Below are 21,676 nucleotides of genomic sequence, written 5' to 3'. Positions count from 1 at the left end.
ACTACATGTCGAACATGCCCATTGCAATATTCATTGCACCGGTAGCCACTGAGCTGACGTTGGCACTGTGGTTGCTAGTTATCGCCAACACATCCGACACAACATAACTTCTCACCTTAATCCTGTGAGAAGTGACCAATTACTTCTCCTATTTGTTGTGTTGCACATGATTACAAATCTGTGACTGAGATCACAGGAGGAATGTCATAAATTACAGGAGTAATAATAAAAAAGAATAAGTACAAAATTTCAAAAAGTTACTAGATGATAACAGTGAAGTATTAGAAGACAAGACCCTTAAAAACTGGGAGACAAAATTAAATCTGACTTTGTGTCTAAATTGTCAAAACAAAATAACAGAATGATTACTTAGAATGTGAAGTTAACGTACTAGAGGAGAACTTACCATCATGAGTGCACAATATTGCTTGTAATGAGTTTTGTCATTATTTCACAGATGGAAATACACATTTCCATACAGTACAAACTGATATTTCAAAAATGAAAGAGCACGTAGAGTCTTGCAACATGAAACATGGTAGAAGCTAGATCTGGTGCTTATTTTGCTGCTAGGGGCTATCAAGTGGATACTACAGGAAAAAACTGTGACCTACAGTATACTGCTAGGGGCCGTATAGTGAATGTTATTTATAAATGTTAAACAGTAACCAGCGGTAAACCAAACCTACTGGTTATCCCTCGCATTTACAGTGTAAACAAACGTTTACGTACACGCGAAAATGACCTAATAAAACTATAAAAACGGCTACATTCAATGCATCGAGTCGAAATGACACAAATAAACGTAAATACTGAGTATTGTACACTGACAGATGCAGGTACAAAACAAAACCTTTAGCTAACAATAAGAGTTCAGAATGAAAAGCACAAATATGAGCTCTACTTTATAGGAACCCATAGGCTCACAGTACACGATCACTAATGCCCACAACAAGCTAAGGAAAATAAGCAGACGGCGAGGAGAGTATTAGCTTTCTGCTAACTAAACCGTATGTAAGAAGGGCTCAGAAGTTTTATTGTAACATTGATTTACTCACACATTTTAGTGTAACACTAATTTACCACGTATTTTACGTCTACTTAACTGTTAATGCTCGCAGGTTGCGCTAGTCAAACGTATGCAAGTGGCGTTTTAGAGTTCACAGTCAGTATCACTTTTCCTAATAAAACGTATAAAAACTATAACGAGCCTAAATGACACCAATAAGCGTGAATACTAAGAATCCAACACTAACTTAAACTGATTAACCCTCGTATTTATAATGTAAACAAACGTTCACGTACACGAAAATAATGACCTAATAAAATGTATAAAAACTGCTATCTTCAATGTATCGAGTCTAAATGCAACTAATAAACGTAAATACTGAGTATTGTGCACTACTTAATTGATGATCCCGCGCAGTTAACAATGTAATTTAAGAATGTAAACAAACGTTTGCTTACACGCGAAGCTGTCCTTCGCTTTTCCTATTGAGACGCAAATAAAAACTGAAACCTTCAATTTACCAAGTCTATTTCACACTAATGCACGCAAATAGAAAATACAGAAAAAACTATTAATTACATATCTCGTAACACTCACTGAAAAAGACGTAAAATTCTGCTGTTGGCCACACGAGCGACAAGATTCACGCTGGTTTTGAATGCATCTGCTGGTTCTGCGATACTGTCACCCTTCGTGTACTGTGTAGTCAGCAGCAACCTCGTGGTGTTGTGGAAATTTGTGTGTGACATTCTCCAGGTAATTTATAAGCGTTTATAAACTGCAAACAAAAATAAGTGAAGAAATGTGTTTCGGAAGTAAATTAACGTGGTACTTAATTTCTGTCACAGTAACAGTTGGGTTTGATGAGTGTAATAGTTCGCGAATATCTTGTGATGACTCTGCTGTTTGAGGCTACTGTCTTTTTTATGATTTAATTTTTAATGGGTACATAAGGATGAGATTTTATTCTGTATTTAATTGTGATCACATCACCTATAGTGTGCTTGGTGACGGTGTGTGAATGTTGTAATTTTTCAGGTTATGTTCATAACAACTAAATACCTGAGTTGTTAGTGCTTGTTTTTGGCCTGACCGGTAAAATCGCTACGTGTATTTTAGTAAAAGAAACGGCTGAGTGTGTGACGTGCTGTCAGGATCAGTTTGTCTACGAAGTAATCTCCTCATATACTTCGTGGCTAACGAGAAAAGGCGGACAGTGAAATTCAAAGGTTGTCCATGTTAGTACGGTTATTTTGACTTACTTAGCAATAATAATGATTGTGATGATAATTTTCTGTGATGTGATGTAGACATATAGCGGCTCCATATTTTAGGGCTAACGTAAGCATTTTTTAAAGTGCCCACAGTTACATCATTTCATAGTTTGAGTATGTTCGCATGAAAGGAAATTCTTCAATTCTGATGCATTTTGTTAGTTTTCACTGTACTTTGATTATTCGTGTCGTTAGTATTCGTGTAATCGTATGTAAATACCAGTTAGTTGTAGTGTGTGGGTTTTAATGGAGTTCTGTATAAGAGTACTGCAACATCATTTACGAACTGGCGAGATACAAGGTACAGATTAACTATAATCTGCCTAACGCAAAGCATTACATGTCATCAGAGCTCAGTAGATCATTCATCATATTTACAGTTAGTATGAAGTCGTTTCAGTAAATCAGTTTTGTTAGAAAATGCTAACCAATGTTTAATCTTGATGGTAATCAAGAATGAGAAATTCTGCATTGCAATGTGCAGTCTACAGTGCAGGTATTGCTTTCCTTTAATAGCAGGTAAAGATTCTAAAATGATGACGCTTCCTGTAAATTGAGCATACATCCGTGAATGAATACAGATGAAGTAAGTTTCAAGTTAATGCCTACGTTGAAAATGCATATTCACTGATAAACAATCTGTATGTCCGGATCTTCTTCATGTCCCTATCACACTGAAATTAACACAATGAACCAAGTGTAGAATGAAATATTTGATGTTATTAAGTAATATCGCTGCAATCTATTGACTGCTGTGATTGTTTGTAATGCTGAAGTTAATGCATGCACACAAAATTACACATCTTCCATAATTGTCACAACAGGATGGTATCCATGAGCCAGTGTTACAAAGAAGCAGTAGCAACTTTAAATGCTCAGTTTCCATTGCATGTAATTTTATGATTGTTCTCACTCTTCATGACCTGCAAAATGTAAATGAGTTTATATCAATGAACACAATTTTCCTCAGCCACATTTAATCTGTTTCCTGTGTAATCACCCATTTACTGCACGCAATATATGAATGAAAATACTGCCTTTGAGCTATACCTCATGGTAAAAACAGAAGCTGAGTGGACCAAAAACTTTTCTTATCTGATTGCTTTTTCTTTTCAGACTGTAGAACAGAAGCAATGGACCAGGAGCCAACTAAGTGGATAAAAAAAGAGGAAACTGATGAAGTACAAACTGAGTTCCACTTGATAGTAAGTAGCTTACTTGTATTTCTTAACAGGGTTTCATTAATTTCTGTGTGCAGTGTGATGCGTGAATACATACAATTGATGTCATACAGCTGGAAACATGAATAATTTGGTTTACTAAACTGATGAACTTACTGTCTTAAATATGACATTTTGCACAGTACATTTAAATAAGCCTTGTATTAAACCTCACATAAATTTGAGCAAGAGTTTCAGTTTAATGTTTAGTAAACATGGAAAACTTTTTGAATGCACAACCCAATTATACTGATAAACTGGTTGCCATAAAGTGAGTATATTCTGCTCTGATACACTTCTTTTGAATGACAACCTTAATGTGCAGTGTAGTGAAGTGTAGTGAACCTTAGCAGTGCCATTAAATTTATAAATGGTATGGCTGCAGTTAATGCATTATTGCAGTGTATCGTGGTATGGAATGAGAATTGTAATTTATTTACTGATAATGTAAAATAAATTATTTATAAATAATTTTGAAGTGACACTTGCATGGTCACTAATCTGAGAAGTACATTTTGTTTACTTTGAATATGTGAACCATATGTAAGTGGAACTCTCAACAGTAAAGTTAAATTTCAGACAAATATCACATGGAAGCATAAATTGTTACACAGCAGAATGAATTTGTATGTTGGCAGCAAAGTTTTGATGAAGCCATGGGGCTACACATCAAATATTGACAGGTTTGTTCATAACCACTTTCTGTATTTGCTGCACATTGTTACGCATATTGTTTGTGAAACTGTCACAATGTTACAGTTACTGGTGTAAATAATCTTACATATACATGTCACTTGAAATCTGATGTGCAACTGGTTGTAGGGTATTCACCTATCAGGAGCAAACAAATTCACTTGGTGCCACTAGTATTTTTATCCTGTGCAAATGAGAATTGAGCACACAGACACAATCACGCAAACTACTTGTGAACTATCTGTGCTGAAAAAATCTGTTTCAACATCCGTCTTGAGTGCAACTGCAGAAGTACTGGAATAGCATTAATGCAGCATTTGCATTTGAATATATGTGAGTACTTCATTATAGATTATACAAACTATGTGAACAGCCTGCAATTCATTTGACAAACATTATCACAACAGTAATCCTAAACAATCACTGTGAGGAAATGATAGGAGAATAAATATACCAAATTTTATTAAATACAGTAAAATAGTGGTTAGACCCAACACAGTTCAGGCTTTGGCTTTGACCCCTGATATAATGATGGTGTGGCATTCAGGATGATATGTATGCACAACACACATCATATAAATGAAAAGCAGTTTGAAGGTCCATTGACTTTGGACCTAAACTGGAGAACTATTCAAAGGCTACAAGGTTAAAATGTGGTTCTAGACCCACTCCCCCCTTGTAACATTGGTTGGAGTGGGAGTTTGATTCATAGTGCATCTCAAGGCTTAGCCTATGTTCAAAAGTGGCAGTGTGGCTGTGAGCTGACAAAGTCTAGAAATGTGAAAGCCAAGTAAAGGATATGGTAACAAATTGATCAGTAGCCCAGCCTAATGTTAACCAAAACATCCAAATGGTGCCCATAACATGACTTTTTACTTACAAGAAGTCTTCTCATATGCTGTGTGCTGTGTTAGTTGATGAACTGAACTTCCCTATGACCTTAACATTGTATCAGTTGAAAGCCACCTTCTTTGCCAAATTAATTAAATGTTAATTTTTAATTGGTGTATATTTTGGGCATGAGCACATGCTGGAAAGTAATGACACAAAATTTCTATTTGGAAATTATTGAAGCATTTTAATTAAGACAAACTTAATATTTAACATATTTATTCTTCGTGTTTGTATATTTATTTCAAACATAGTCACCGTGGCACTGAACACCTTTCTCCCAGTGAGACACCAGGTTGTTGGTGTCGTCACTGTAGAATGCTTGACTTCGTTGGCAGACCCACAGCCTCACCTACGCTCACACTAATTCATCACTATCAAAGTTGAGTCCCTGAAGGTGTTCTTTAAGTTTTGCAAACAGTTGAAAATTCATTGGCTCAAACCGGGTCAGTATGGAGGATGATCAGTAATAATGAATCAAAGACGTCAGACTGCTGCAGGTGCAAAAAGAAAAAGTTGTGTATGGTCTGGCATTGTCATGCTGAAGAAGAGGGTGCTCCACATGTGGATGAACTATTTGAATTGGTGCTCTGTTGTCTGAGGGTTTTCTTACATGCTGACACAGTTAAATAAAACACACACACACACACACACACACACACACACACGTTACACCCTGCAGTTCAGAACTGTTCATCAGGAGGGTGCTGCATACTGTGTCAGCAAAGTGGTAACATCAACAGTGTCATATGCATGACAACTGATATTAAGAACAGAATCAAAATTTTGGAGGCATTATTTTCTGGCACACCCTTGTAATAAATTGATGCATTTTACAATTGCCCCAAATGTTGCAGAATGGTTCCCTTGGCATTGCCCAGCATCCACTTGGAAGTCATAATACTAAATCCATATACACAGCAGCCAAAACATTATGATCACTGATCTACTATCAGTATAAACTCATCCAGGCAATAGCATCTCACCTTGTCTTCTAGTCAGACACACACACGTTGCATGGAGTATCAGTGAGCATCTTGTCTTGTTGTAAAATAGGAAATGCGCACAATCTGAGTTTGACCAAGAGCAGATTTTGATGGCCTGAAGGCTCGGTATGAGCACCTTTGGAAGCTGCACAGCTTGCCGGGTGTTGAAGTAGTACTATGGCAGTTGTCTTCAACACATGGCAAAACAAAGGTGAGACCATGGCCAGAAGTTACGGGGTTGGGCAAGTACTCCTCATCACAGACGGTAGACATCATAGGCTGGGCAGGCTGGTAAAACAAGACAGGCAACAAACTGTGGTGTAACTAACATCAGAAATTAATCCTGGGCAGAGTACAATTGTGTCTGAATGCACAATGCTCCAAACACTCCTAATGATGAGTCTGTGCCGCTGATGACCCATGCCATGACATCGACAACAACTGAAATAGGTATGTAACTATTGGCGCTGGATGTTGGCACAATGGCCGAGCACTGCATGGTCTGATGAATCCTGGTACCTTTATCGTGCTTTGGGAGGGTGCATTTCCGTCACCCACAAGGGGAACAGCCTCTTGACTCCTGTACTGTCGGGGCCTCCATTAGACTCTGGGAAACCACCACGTGGGCACCCATCGGTCCAGTGGAGCTCGTGCGAGGCACTGTGTCACAAAATAAGTATTGTAAACTGGTTGCAAAGCACATCCACCCCTTCTGTTGTTGTTGTGCTCTTCAGTGGCAAGACTGGATTGATGCAGCTCTCCGTGCTACTCTATCCTGTCCAAGCTTCTTCATCCCTGAGTAACTACTGCAACCCACATCCTCCTGAATCTGTTTAGTGTATTCATGTCTTGGTCTCCCTCTGATTTTCACCCTCCACCCTTCCCTCCAATACTAAATCGATGATCCCTTGATGGCTCAGAACCTGTCCTACCACCCAGTCCCTTCTTCTATAGGGTGGTGCACGAAATGTGTTACCATTTTGTTTTTTAATATAAACTTTATTGTCAATACAATCTGAAAGAAACATATACTCTAATGAAAAGCCATCCATGGAGATTTGTTCTAACTCAGTACATGCTCAATATGCCCACCATTTTGTTTCCTAACTTTCTTCAAAGGAACGCTGAAGTTAGTGAGTACCCTATGGCACATGTCTTCCCTAATTTCACTGAAAGCTTAAAGAATAAGTCTTCTGGGCTCCATTAAATCACGTGGACATTTCAGGAATTTTTTTTCCTTTGGGTACCCCCAAAGAAAAGTCACATGGATTGAGGTCTGGACTATTGGGGGGCCAATTTTGTCCATCATTGAAGCGACCTGGAAACCTGAGTGAAATGATCCACATGTCGAAATGCTCGTGTAAAAACTCCAACACAGTGTTTGCAGTATGTGGCCTTGCTCCATCTTGCATGAATCACTGTGTGGTGAAGGGCAAGGCAGTAGCAAGAAGCTGTGGAATGAATCTATTGTGAAGCATGCTCAAATAACATTCGCTGTTCAGGTTCTCCAAAGAAAAAGGGTCCAGTATGTCTGTGACTGGAAATTGCTGCTCACGCTGTAATCCTCGGAGCATAATGTCATTCATGAAGCACTTGTGGGTTTCCAGTGGCCCAAAAGTATACATTTTGTTTGTTAACCACACCATCCAAATGAAAATGCGCCTCATCTGAAAACCAAACGTTGTTGAAAGTTTCTTCCCTATCCTCCACCCACTGAGCAAACGGTAGTCTCTGCTGCTTGTGTTCTTCAGTGAGCTTCTGTGCACAGGTCATCTTGTATGGGTACATGTGGAGGCCACTTTTAAGAATGCATTGAATGGAGTGACTGGATATTCCCTGTTGCACTGCTGCCTTTCTACACAATTTCCCGGGACTTCTCTGTACAGCAACTCGTACTGCTTAAATATTCTCCGGCGAACAAACAGGCTTAGGCCAAGGTCACTTCAGATCCAATACTGTTCCTTCCTGTCCAAATTTATTGTACAACCTGTGAATGGTCTTCTTGCAAGGGACCTATCGTGTGTTAAACTGTTGTCAAAAATGCCTCTGAGTCACAACAAGGCTTTTCGTTTCATGAAAAAGTAACGCAATTGCCGATCGTTGCTGTGTCGTCAGTCGTCCTTTGTCAGCCATTGCTGGTTACTAGTCTCCTAGTGGCAGTATCGTGAATTACATGTCATTTCATGACTCATTTGTTTTTCCAAGCTCTGCTGGTACTGCTGTAGAGATCCCAGCGGAGTATCTAATGTGCGGCGTAAATTGTAAAAGAAACAATTGGTAACACATTTTGTATGCCACCCTATAGTTAAGTTGTGCCAAAAATTCCTCTTCTCCCCAATTCTATTCAGTATCTCCTCATTAGTCACATAATCTACCCATCTAATCTTGAGCATTCTTCTGTAGCACCACATTTCGAAAGCTTCTGTTCTCTTCTCGTCTAAACTATTTATCGTCCATGTTTCACTTCCATACATGGATACACTCAATGCAAATACTTTCTGAAAAGGCTTCCTGACACTTAAATGTATACTCAATGTGAACAAATTTCTCTTCTTCAGAAATGCTGTCCTTGGCACTGCCAGACTACATTTTATATTCTCTCTACTTCAACCTTTGTCAGTTATTTTGCTCCCGAAATAGCAAAACTTATCTATTACCTTAATTGTCTTATTTCATTATGTAATTCTGTCATCATCACCCAATTTAATTCGACTACATTCCATTATCCTTGTTTTGCTTTTGTTGATGTTCGTCTTATATCCCTCTTTGAATGTGCTGTCCATTCTGTTCAACTGATCTTCCAGGCCCTTTACTGTCTCTGATAGAATTACAATGTCATTGGCTAACCTCAAAGTTTTTATTTCTCCTCCCTGGATTTTAATTCCTACTCAAAATTTTTCAGTTTTTCCCTTTATTGCTTGCTCAATATGCAGATTGAGCGACACCAGGGATAGGCTAAAACCCTGTCTCACTCCCTTACCAACCACTGCTTCCCTTTCGCTCCTCCCCTTTTATAACTGCCATCTGGTTTCTGTACAAACTGTAAATAGCCTTTCACTCCCTGCATTTGACGACTTCCACCTTCAGAATTGAAAGAGAGTATGCCAGTCAACACTGTCGAAAGGTTTCTTTGAGTTGACAAATACTAGAAATGTAGGTTTGCCTTTCCTTCATCTATCATCTAAGATAAATCATAGGGTCGGTATTGCCTCACATGTTCCAACGTTTCTACGGAATCGAAACTAATCTTCCCTGAGGTCAGCAGCTACCAGTTTTTCCATTCGACTGTACAGAATTCATGTTAGTATTCTACAGCCATGACTTATTAAACTGATAGATAGGTAATTTTCATGCCTGTCAACATTTGCTTTCTTTGGAATTGCAATTTTTATATTCTTCTTGAAGTCTGGGGGTATTTTGCCTGTCTAATACATTTTTCTGACCAGATGGCAGAGTTTTTTCAAGGCTGGCTGTCCCAAGGCTATCAGTAGTTTTAACGGATGTTGTCTCCTCCCAGGGCCTTGTTTCAACTTATGTCTTTCAGCACTGTCAAGTTCTTCACGCAGTATCATATCTCCCTTTTCATCCTCATCTATGTTCTCTTCCATTTTCAAAATATTGCCCGCAAGTGCATCGCCCTTGTATAGACCGTCTATAGGTCTCTTCAGTATTCCAGTAGGCAGTGTCTGTCTTACCCCTAGTCATATATGCCTCTACATCCTTAAATTTGTCCTGTTACCATCCCTGCTGAACCATTTTGCACTTCCTGTCGATCTCATTTTTGAGACGTTTGTATTCCTTTCAGCCTGCTTCATTTACTGCATTTTTATATTTTCACCATTCATCTATTAAATTCAGTATCTCCTCTGTTACCCAAGGATTTCTGCTAGCCTCGTCTTTTTACCTACTTGATCCTCTGCTACTTTCACTAGTAATCTCTCAAAGCTACCCTTCCTCTTCTGCTGTATCTCTTACCCATGTCCTTGTCAATGGTTCCCTAGTGCTTTCTGAAACACACTACAATCTCTGATCCTTTCACTTTATCCAGATCCCATCTCTTACAATTCCTACCTTTTTGCAGTTCTTTCAGGTCTGGATAGATATCTGCCTATTACACATTACAACCTTCTCCAAATGTCGGCGGTATCTTTCAGTCAGCAGATAAGATTGGCCTGTATGCTTTTGTGCTGCATGTATCCCTTCATGCTTCCACTTCACTATCTCATCAGAAACAGTGGACGTAGGAATGTTCAGGAGTGTGGAAAGCTCGCATACAGACATGGACATCAATGACACCCTATCACCTGACCACATTCAAAGTCAATGAGCTCCACGGAGCGCCCCATTTTGCTCTCTCACAGTGTATAATGACTACTGAGGTCTCTGATATGGAGTAGGTGGCAGCACAATGCACCAAATATGAAAAAGTAAGTTTTTGGGGGTGGCCCGATGCTTTTGAGCACATAGTGTATGATGAAGTTGTGCTCTGTGCAAAATTCTACCAGACGGCTTTTCTCTTTCATTCCTTACCCACATTCCATATTCACCTCCTACTTTTCCTTCTCTTCCTTTTCATACTATTGAATTCCAATCCCCCATGTCTATTAAATTTTCGTCTCCCTTCCTTATCTGAATAATTTCTTTTATCTCATCATACATTTCTTTAATCTCTTCATCATCTGGGGACCTAGTTGGCATATGAACTTGTACTACTGTGATAAGTGTGGGCTTTGTGTCTATCTTGGCTACAATACTGCATTCACAATACTGCATTTTTTATTCATTTTTAAACCTACTCCTCCATCTCCCCTATATGATTTTGTATTTATGATCCTGTATTCATCTGACCAGAAGTCTTATTCCTCATGCCATCAAACTTAACCAGTTCCCACCATATTTATCTTTACCCTATCCATTTCTCTTTTTAAATTTTCTAACCTGCCTGCCTGAGTAAAGGGTCTGACATTCCATGTTCCAATTTGTAGAACATAAGTTTTCCGTCTCCTGATAACGATGTCATCCTGGAGATCTGAATGGGGGACTATTTGACTTCCGGAATATTTTACCCAAGAGGACACCATCATCATTTAATGAACAGTAAAGTTGCATCCCCTCGTGAAAAATTATGGCTATAGTTTCCCCTTGCTTTCATCCGTTTACAGTACCAGCACAGCAACACTGTTTTGGTTAATGTTACAAGACCAGATCAGTCATTCATCCTAACTGTCGCCCCTGCAACTATTGAAAAGACTGCTGCCCCTATTAATGGACCACATGTTTGTCTGGCCTCACAACAGATACCCCTCCGTTGGGGTTGCACCTGCGGAACGACTATCTGTATCGCTGAGGCACGCAAGCCTTGCTACCAGTGCCATGGTCCATGGTTCATGTTAGGTCCACTCCTTCATGACGATCATGTTTCCCATTGAGTATACATTTAAGTGTCAGGAAGTCTTTTCTGAAAGTATTTGCATTGAGTGTGGCATTTTTCATGAAAGCAATGCACCATTTCACAAGGCCATGAGTGTGATCGAGTGGTTTCAGGAACACAGTGGTGAGTTCCAATTGATGTGTTGGCCACCCAACTCACCAGCCCTGAACCTGGTTGAACAGATCTGGGATGTGATTTAACATAACATCAGAGATCATCCCCCCCTTCCAGAATTTACGGGAATGAGGTGGCCTGATTGTATAAATATGGTTCCAACTTCCTCCAGTGATCTATGAAGGCCTCATTGCTTCCGTGCCACTATGTCTCCCTACTGTTGTCTGTGCCAGAGGTGTACATACCAGCTTTTTGATGAGTGATGATAATCTTGGGCTGATCAGCCTATGGCAGTTACCATTATTGAAAGAAGATTGTTTTATTGTAATGATTGTGATGGTATAATGATACTGCCACATAAAGTTCAGCTAAACAGTACATGCTGCCCATGAGACCTGCATGACTCACCCTCCAGTCCAGCTTCAAGACACCGACTGCCCGTGAGATCCACTGCTGTTCCTCTACACCCATTGTTGCTCCACAATGCCCACTGGTGCCACGAGCTCTGAGCTGTGAGAAGTGACATCTGCCAGGCACATGGGGCTCGAATTCGAAGAGGGAGCCCACCGTAGTTCAGCCTCCTCCACCAAACCAAAATCCCCCTTCCCCACCATTAAGGAGCCCTTTACATATGCCTCCCTTTGATATGAATAATGTGCATGTGTGAGGCTTTACTCATCTATAAATTCAGAAGCAGGAAGTTTGCTGAGCTCACCACCCTGACAATCTAACAGGGTCCCAACAACTGAGGAGCTAGCTTGCTATCAAACCCTAACTCCCCCTTTTCAGAAATATTAGGGTTTCGGACTAACACTGTGTCCCCAGCCTTTCCAATGAACTGTTTAGCCCCTGACTGTAACAAGTGGATAAACTGTGACAGGCAATTTTGGTATTATGTCTAGCCTGGCTCCAGTTGTGCTGTGTTACTGCTAGGGTGACTTGTTCTTGAAGCAAATCATTGATTGCCTACTGGTTGACAAGAGGAAAATTGGCTGGATGTGCTAACATAAGGGATACTGGAGCAGCCTCCAGGGACATGGGTTGTGCAGTGTTAAAGATAAAATTGAGCCACGTTGTCTGAGCCTTGTTGTGAAAGATAAGCACAGCCTTCAACTTGCAGTTCACCTGGTCAGCAAAGTATGCTGGTAAGAGGATTTGTGGTCACATCTTTAATTCCATTGTCAAAGCAGAACCTCACAAATAGCTGGGAAACAGAAGCTATCAAGCATCCTCGGTGGCCTGGAAACAGAAAAAATTCATAACAAATGCTGGTCACCTGCCAGGATGGTCATTTCTCTGCTCGGAATGTGTCAAAAAAACGAGAAAAGTTATCCGTGATAACTAGTGGGTGCCTAATACACACACACACTTGATGAAGTGGACCTATATAATCCATACAAAGTTAATCCATCAGGCATTCCTAACGGGTAGACTCTAAAAGCCACCTGAGGGAATTCAAGTTGGGCTCAGCTCCCTTACAGCTCTCACACTCCTCCACCAACCTCTGGACAGCCTCATTCAGGGAGGACCAGGTGACATGTTGAGTGATCTTGACCCCACCAACCTCCAGGCTTGCTTATACAGGGAGGACCAAGTGATGTGTCGTCTGATCTTGACAACAGTTTTATAAATGCCTAAGAGGGTATTATGGAAATAATGAGCCAAAACCTAACTACGAGCTTGATTGTCAGTCTCTAAACAAAATTCCTGGTGTTCAAAATAAGATCTGAATTTCTTAAGGGCAAACATAACTGTCAAGGCTTCCCATTCATACATAGAATATTTCATCTCCGCAGGTGAAAGTTCCCAAGGTGCAATGCTATAGGGCATCAACATGCAACACCTCCCCTGCCATTCTGTTCCTGCAGGAGGACAGCTACCACTTTCTACTCCAGAAGAATTAGGTGTCTGTCTGCAAGAAGAACACGACCTCAAAATTTGGTATGTCTAATACTAGTGGGTTACTAAGCACCACCTTAATGGCTTCAGAAGATTCTGGATGACTTTCATCCCATATGAAATTTCTTAAATCGTTAAGGCACCCCACTAATTTAATAAAATTTGGCACAGACTTTCGAAAAAAATTTGTCATGCCTATGAACCGTGCCACAGCTTTCTTATTTCTAGGAGCTGGAAATTTTCGCAAATAACTAGTATGCTCGTGGTCAATTTCAGTCCAATCAGTGAAACTAAGATGTCCCACGGATGAAACCTATGTGCCAGTGTCATTTTAGATGGTTTCACAGTAAGTCCCACCTCCCTCTGGTAAACCAGAACTGCCTCAAGATGTTGCAGGTTTTCAGACAGACTAGAACTGTAAACAACCATGCCATCTAGGTAATTAGAGACACACTTGAATGTGAAATCACCAAAAACACAATCTAGAAGGCAAGACATAATGGTAACTCCCATTGAAAAACCAAAGGGCACCCTGTTAAAGTTGTGGAGGTTACAATCTGTACAGCAGGCAGTAATATACTTGGAATCCTCTGTTAACATGATCTGATAATATGCGAGATTGAGATCCAGGACAGCAAAATACTGAGCCTGACTGAACCAAGTAAAAGAATTATGCAGATTGGGAAGTGGCACAGATTCAAAAACTATGTTCTCATTAACTGCACAATAACCCACAACAGGATGAAACACCCCACTGCTGCCCATAGATACTGAGAATATGGTAGAAGCATAGGCTGAAGTTGAGGGCCTGATGACCACATTGAACAACACATTATTAATCAAAGTACATATACATATCATGCTTGATGGAGAAAACCTCTCTGGAATGTCATTTGTAAGGCAAATCTAGTACTGGATTTTATCGGTGATGTCCAATCTGTTAGTTAACATCTGTGGTAACCGATCAAAAACTTCCAGTACCAGCATCACCTCTACTGGATGAAGGTGACTGAGCTGAAATGGCAAACATTGCGGTAACACACTATGAATTCCTGTGGCAACCTGACAGGAGCACAATGTGAATGTTTCAGCTGGGTTAAATTTAAAATAAACAACCGTGCCTTGACAAACCAGCACAAACCCACTACCGCTTACAAAAACACACTGCAAAATTAAGTTCACTGAAGGATTTTTAGTTACTATCCACTTCGCAGACCAAGAAAATTTTCCGATACTCAGTTTTGCCAACCAGAGGCAACATGTGCCCAGTGAGAGCTCAACATTGGGAGGACGGATGCAAACAAGGCAATTCACAGGTATGGCGGAACTTCAAATGTCACAGATAATCGAAACGAGAAACTGAACTACCAGAGTTGAGGAGGGTGCACATTCGTTCCTGGTTAAGTTGTACCCAAAAATAAGGCAGGGGTTCCCGTACCTTAGACTTGGCACAGATCCAGCCCTTAGGCAGTAGAACACTACCGTGCGTCTTCCATTCTGCATTCTGTGTGATGTCGGCTGTTTGATTCTCCTTCCATGTAACCAGACATCGCCATACAAAATGCCCCTCTTTGTTACACTGGAAACACATCCTACACTTTTTCCTTATGGGTGGTCCGCTTTTAAATTGCTTGGAATCTCAATCCCTATCCTGATAATGTCACTTAAACCCCCATCACTGCTGGTCTGCGAAACTCAGACTTCAATAGCGGACACCAAAGCCTCTAATTCAGTAAAAGATGTGCATTTATTAGCGAAGGTAATCCATGAACAGTCCTGCGGCCGCATTTTCTGTAATATATTATTGAGTATTTGTATCTCCGTGACTTGCAATTCCAGGTATGGAATGGTCATATGCATTCATCTATGAACCTAGGAAAAGGTTCATGAGTAAACTGCAGTAACCAAAAATGTTTATGCCTGAGTAGCCTCTTAATTGAGGTGACAATTTCAGGCCAATAATTGATTTTTACAACTCCCTTGATGTTGCACTTTCATGTAAAATTCGATTGAAAACATGGCTTAACACAGGGTGTACAGCGTCTGAACAACAACATTGTCAGTGATGGCCAAAGTGTCAGCATGAAACATAAATTTGACCATGATCCATATGATGGATTTTACCTGTCTTTAAATTCTACATTGAAAGTTCCATTATAGCTTGCAGCAGTAACATTATTTGGAATGGTAATTTCCCAAATGAATTCTCCTGAGGTCCTTAAAGGTGTCCGTAGCATTCCTACTACTTCCAGCAGTTATATGTCAGTGGGAGAATCTTGTTCACCACCTATTGCTCCTAATTTGTCTAAATAAAGGCAGCTGTCCCTCTAACTGCAGAGCTAATGTAATCTGCTCAAAATAGAGATTACATTGTGCAATACCGCACAAGTGATTATCTCAATGGATTAATTGTGCCTGAATTGTATGTATTTGCTTATGATGGGGCTGACTACTTTCTAAACATACTATATTCTGACACAAGATTGTCATGGCCAGAGCTCAGGCAGCTAGTGCAACGTATACCTCCATGGTGCAGTTGGTACTAATCACCAAGGGGTCGTCCACAAGTTGGGCACACCGCCCTTACATGGAAGCTGACAAACTTTAAATTCGTAGATAAACAGTTGATTTTTCAATGAGGACAAACTGGGACAGTTGTGGGGTCCCATGTTCCGCAGTGGATACCTGCAAACACACACCTCGTGGTGAATGACAGTTTGACACCTTCCCCCTTTACTTCCAGGAAAATAACCATACTCTGTTACCAACCAAACATCCAGCAGAAAAAGGGGAAATTAAGTGGAAGGACTGGATGGATTGGGGTTCACTTGAGTCTCCATTGTTTATTAAAATGTTTTTATTTAAGAAAAATAACTAAAGTCAGATACATTAGCAGGTTACAAACACCACTCCGAACTTTCAAATTTAAGACATTACACACCTTAGTTTAGTGACAATTTAAATAAGGCAATAGTTAAAGACTAAAGCTGTGTCTGACACCAGTTCTTAGATTTTAGATTCAAAATTTCCATCTTCACAAACCGCAAATGAGAAAATGCTTCAACAAATGAACAAATAATTATCTGGAAACAGATGGCTCTTTAAGACAACACAGAAGCATAACTCATCTCAAAGATTAAAACTGAATAGCTGTACTGGAAGACAGAGCAATTTATAGCTGCCTCTGGACCCTTAGAAAAAGGAAATTCTTAAAATACACCTCCAAGTGCATCTAGATAATTTAATAAAGTAAGCAGGTGCACTGATTTCTAGAGCTACATTCAGGCAGACAGACAGAGCAAGTCTCTTTAAATCTTGCACCAGTGAGCAGTTAATTACTTAACAAGAGAATGGGCGTGCACAGATCGATATAACTGGCTTCAGACACAGTGAAAATTCTATTAAGGTATACCTTAGAAGATGTGTAAGTGATTCAGTATGTGAATGTGCATGCATAGCAGCTCAAGAACACCCTTTAAAAAGGAAAACCAGTAATTAGTAGTCAGAACCTACTTGTAGCAGTAAATAAATAACAGGTGAGAAAAGCTCAATTCATGACAACTTTAAAATAACAAACACTTGAACAATTAAATCTGGTAAGCAGTAACTCACCCTGAGACGGAATAAATTTCTTTCACTCTCCACCTCACAAATGGCCAGTGAACGAACACGAAAAACATTCAGAGCTCAGTAACACTTGATGGTTTTACACACTTTTGCTTGTTCCAGTCTCTGAGCGTCAAATGGGCCTGTTACTTACCAACAGGCTATATTTTCACAAGTCTGGATGACATCTGAATGTGACGTGTGATTCACATAGAGATGATCAGCATGTGACAATTCTAACAGTGCTCGACAGTATGTACATCAAAGGCACTCGACCCAACAAATCCCCAAAAATCAAAATGTACAAAATTTTAGTACAAATTTCGAATAGTGATTTACATAACTTGAGTGAAGGCAGCCTATCGGTAGCTGGCAGTGGTGAATTCCCTAAGGCTGATATACAGAGGCAATGTTAACAGCCACAGCATGATGAGCATGCCCTGAGTCCAAGTCCAAAACAATCAAAGTGCGCCACAACAGTAGAAAACTGGAGCAGACTAAGGAGTATCTAAATTCCACTGTCATTCTCACTTAATACAACTGCACGGCCACGATAGTTGGGTAGATCAATGGACACAGATGATTCTCATCAAAAACTCGGTCTATGGCTAAACATGGTCACACTTAAAACAGTATTCAGGATTACCAAATCATCGAATCCACTGCTGAACATGGGGAATTGAATAGCAATAACAAGCTTGTCTAGTTGCTAGACACTACCCTAACCCCTTCCAAGGCAATGCCACAAGGTATTAAGTCGTGCAACACAACTGAAATCGGGCAGTTTTTCAGATGAGAAAGCTTGTTGCATAATGTGACTTCCACAGAGAAGAACAAATAGCAAATACAGATAGCCAAGACCACACCAATGTACTGTCTTTCATTAACACCTGTGCCTGCAATTATTAACTTGACAGGACTTTTGAAGGGCTATTAGTCACTCCATTCTGTCAATTGTGGCTGAATGGCAAATACTGTTGACGTACCCTGCGTGGCTCTTATCGTGCCCCATGGCGCCCCGAGCTCCAAGCCAAAGAAGTGACATCACCAGGTGCAGGATGGGAATTCAAAGAGGTAGCCCGTCATGCCTCAGATAGTAATAATAATAAAATCATAATGATCATTATTTGTACTAGTATATTAGTATTATTGTAGGCAGTTAATTAAAACAAATATCAATTAATAAGATGCTGCTGTATTCTTTCTATCTTTTGCCCAGCATCTCTCTTCAAGGCATCTTCTTTGCGTACACCATTTTGCTTCATTATTTTGTCGATATACTCTTTCTGAAAGTTAAGTGGTCTACTTTGTTTCTATCAGTATGATGATTTCCAATAAAAAATTATTCTTTGGCTGCTAATTATCCAACATCCTCAACAGATCCCAATATCAGTTTAATGATTTTCTTCTTATGCTATCACTGTTTCATGTGTTCTCATTCCAGCACTTCCTTTGACATTATGCGTTTTTCAGTCTTGATATGCTGGTGTTGTTCCATAAATAATCTTTCCAGAACTTTGTCTTCTTTTGAGATCAGCAAGTAAAACCCATAGTTCAGATCCACAGAATAGGACTGGTGTAGCCTGTAGCCAACTCTCTCTTTTTGTTCTGTTAGAAACGTGCTTGTCCCACCAAAAGGAATTCATGAAGTTAGAATAGTATTAAGTAGTGTGCCAACGTAGGGTGTGTGCGTTTAATAATTTTATCATAAATAAGCATTCAGTGCAACAAGGTTTTGATGTAACTGTTCTAGACATTTTATTATTCTGATCATAAAAGTAGTATGAGTGATGTGGCACTTGACAGTCCAGTTTCTGGTCCCTCACACAGCTGGTGTAAACTGTATTTTAATTTGATATGAACAACATTGAAGTCATTGTTTCAGGTAGTAGCTGTGTTATTTTACTTCATTACACTATCATTATATGCATATATAGATAATGAAGCTAGAAAATATGATTGAAAACAATAGCATAGGGAGAAGGCTGAAATGAAAGATCATAATGAATTTTCAAAGGCGTTGTCATTAATCAGTCTTACAATTTTTTGCTGCCTCCCATTGAAGTATACCATAGTTAACTCGTCACTCAGAATTTTGAACTAAAAAGAGAACAGTTAACAATAACTACTATTTAGTTATAAAGTAGTGTGATGGTTGGGGTTTATCTGTTTGATACATTTTATATAATATGGGAGGACTGTGACTGCTTAAAAGTACTTATTACAGTTTGTTATTTTTGCCACAGGCCCAAGATTATCCATGCAGCATGAATGTAAAAGAAGAGTTGGAGGAGGGTGTGAATAAAGAGGTAATTTTAGAATTTATATGACTACATGGAAGTAATCTTGTTGAGCTGTGGTGAAAATAATGAGATGGTAATCAATTGTGTGTGTATTCACTTTAGCAGTCCTGTTTTTACTTTAGGGTAAAGATAACAAGGGTTGCAGTATTACAGTATGCTCCAGGTTGGAAACGAGGAAACCGGTAAAATAGAATATTTTGTTACACTTTACCCATGTGGATTTAAACATTATCTTTGAGCAGGTGAAGTAGTTTAGCTTGTGAGTTTGTAGAATTGCTTCTTTACATTATAAGTACAAATAAAAATTAAATGAGATAGCATTGATGAAGTTATATGAAAATTGGTACCAAGTCCTAAGACTCAAGCTATGATTTCCTGTTTTAATGAGTAGTTCCCTTAATGGTTCCGTGTATGTGAACTCCAGCATAGGATGTTTTTATTTGCCATGTGATACTGCTGTGACAGTTAAAGAATCATTCAAGAAAAATCTACACAAAGTAGTGCAGAAAAAGTAGGTGATCCTGACCTACTGAGTAGAGACTAAGATGTCTGTGCATACATTGCAAGTGGCATGGACAGGCAGTCTTGTGAAGTACTTTAGAACAGTTTTCTGAAAGCTGTTGTAAGCTGCTAGTTTAACAGCCCACACAAAATTGAAATAGTTGAAACACTCCAACTATAAACAGGCTTGTCCTTACAGATGGTATTAGTACAGAGAGGGGCTAGTGATCATGATGCCAGCACAGCAACAGTGGTAAATGAAACTTCCTGGCTGATTAAAACTGTGTGCCGGACTGAGACTTGAACTCGTGACCTTTGCCTTTCAAGGGTAAGTACTCTACCATCTGAGCTACCCAAGCACGACTCATGCCCCGTCCTCGCAGCTTTACTTCTGCAAGGTTTGCAGGAGAGCTTCTGTAAAGCTTGGAAGGTAGGAGACGAAGTACTGGCAGAAGTAAAGCTGTGAGGACGGGGCGTGAGTGGTGCTTGGGTAGTTCAGATGGTAGAGCACTTGCCCACGAAAGGCAAAGGTCCTGAGTTTGAGTCTCGGTCCGGCACACAGTTTTAATCTGCCAGGAAGTTTTATATCAGTGCACACTCCGCTGCAGAGTGAAAATCTCATTCTGGATGGTAAATGAAGTTAATGAATCCTTTAAGAGGGCTAGGTGAATATATTTGCTAGAAAAAAGCAGGTAAGTAGTTGTTAGCATCCCATTTAAACAATGAGAATGTCATTTACTTCCAATGTGATTTACATAGAGGAAGATGGATAAACGCTAAATGGACTGTAAATCACATACTGAATAAGTATGTGGTGAGTAACTGGATTACAGACAGAAAAGACCCACTGGTGTTTAATGTCAGAATCGGAAAACACTGAGGAAGCAGACTGTTGTACTCTCAGTTCAAAAAAGTATGCACAGTGGTGACTGGCAAGTACTAATGGAAATTCTTCTGTCTGTAAAAAGATCTATTTGTGAAGCATACAACTACCACCATCATACATGAGCAACAGATTTTACAGAGAACATGAGACATTTCTGGTCAAAGACTTCTATCCAGGCAGTCATTGACCAGTCTGGTGTGGCTTTGGAGGAAAGCAGAAGGTGGTCACTAACCCCTCTCTGTATTTAGTTATCAAGTTTGTGCAGGAGGATCATACCAACATATTGTTGTTTCACTGTCACACTGACTTCTGTATCAGGAACATAGTAATAGGATCCCTGGAGTAGAGAAGCAACTGGAAGAGTTGAAAACAAAATAGTTGCCATGTCCAAACGGAATCACAAATGATTTGTCCAGAGAGTACTCTACAGCATTGGTCTCTTACTTAGCTTGCATTTATTGCAAATCTCTCACCTAATGCAAAAACCCAGGTAGCTGGGAAAAAGTTCAGGTGGCTTTTGTATGTAAGAATGGTAAAAGAATGTACCTGCAAAATTGCAGACCAATATCATAACCCTTACTTGCTCCAGAGTTCCTGAACATATCCTCAGTTCAAATATAATTAATTTCTTTAAGACAGAAAAGTTTTTATCCCCAAATCAGCATTGATTTTGCGCAATACTCATCTTGGTCTTCTATCAAATTACATACTGCGAACCATGGATGATGGGCAACAGGCTAGATTCCACAGTCCTATATTTGCAGAAAGCATTTGAACAGTGCACCACTGCATACTGTAAATAGAGGTATGAGCATATGGAATAGGTTCCCCGATATATGAATGGTGCAAGGACCTCTCAAGTA

The 21,676-nt window shown here is 39.7% G+C and overlaps 2 protein-coding genes across 2 annotated transcripts in view; one reads left to right on the top strand and one right to left on the bottom strand.

Moving 5' to 3' along the window:
• Positions 1–1,730, bottom strand: part of LOC126108417 (uncharacterized) — a 55,670-nt gene extending 53,940 nt beyond the window's left edge. Inside the window, exon 1 of the mRNA XM_049913625.1 lies at positions 1,607–1,730. The gene's annotated coding sequence lies outside the window, so the exon portion shown is untranslated. The remainder of the gene's footprint in view (positions 1–1,606) is intronic.
• The window catches only part of LOC126108416 (zinc finger protein 708-like), a 139,216-nt gene continuing 119,227 nt past the window's right edge, over positions 1,688–21,676 (top strand). The window contains exons 1-3 of the mRNA XM_049913624.1: positions 1,688–1,765; positions 3,400–3,488; positions 19,370–19,432. Of these exons, the coding sequence (XP_049769581.1) occupies positions 3,417–3,488; positions 19,370–19,432 (135 nt within the window). The 5' untranslated portion in view covers positions 1,688–1,765; positions 3,400–3,416. The remainder of the gene's footprint in view (positions 1,766–3,399; positions 3,489–19,369; positions 19,433–21,676) is intronic.

The sequence above is a fragment of the Schistocerca cancellata genome, chromosome 11, assembly GCF_023864275.1.
Source record: "Schistocerca cancellata isolate TAMUIC-IGC-003103 chromosome 11, iqSchCanc2.1, whole genome shotgun sequence".
NCBI lineage: Eukaryota > Metazoa > Arthropoda > Insecta > Orthoptera > Acrididae > Schistocerca > Schistocerca cancellata.
This window is presented reverse-complemented; position numbering and strand designations above follow the sequence as displayed.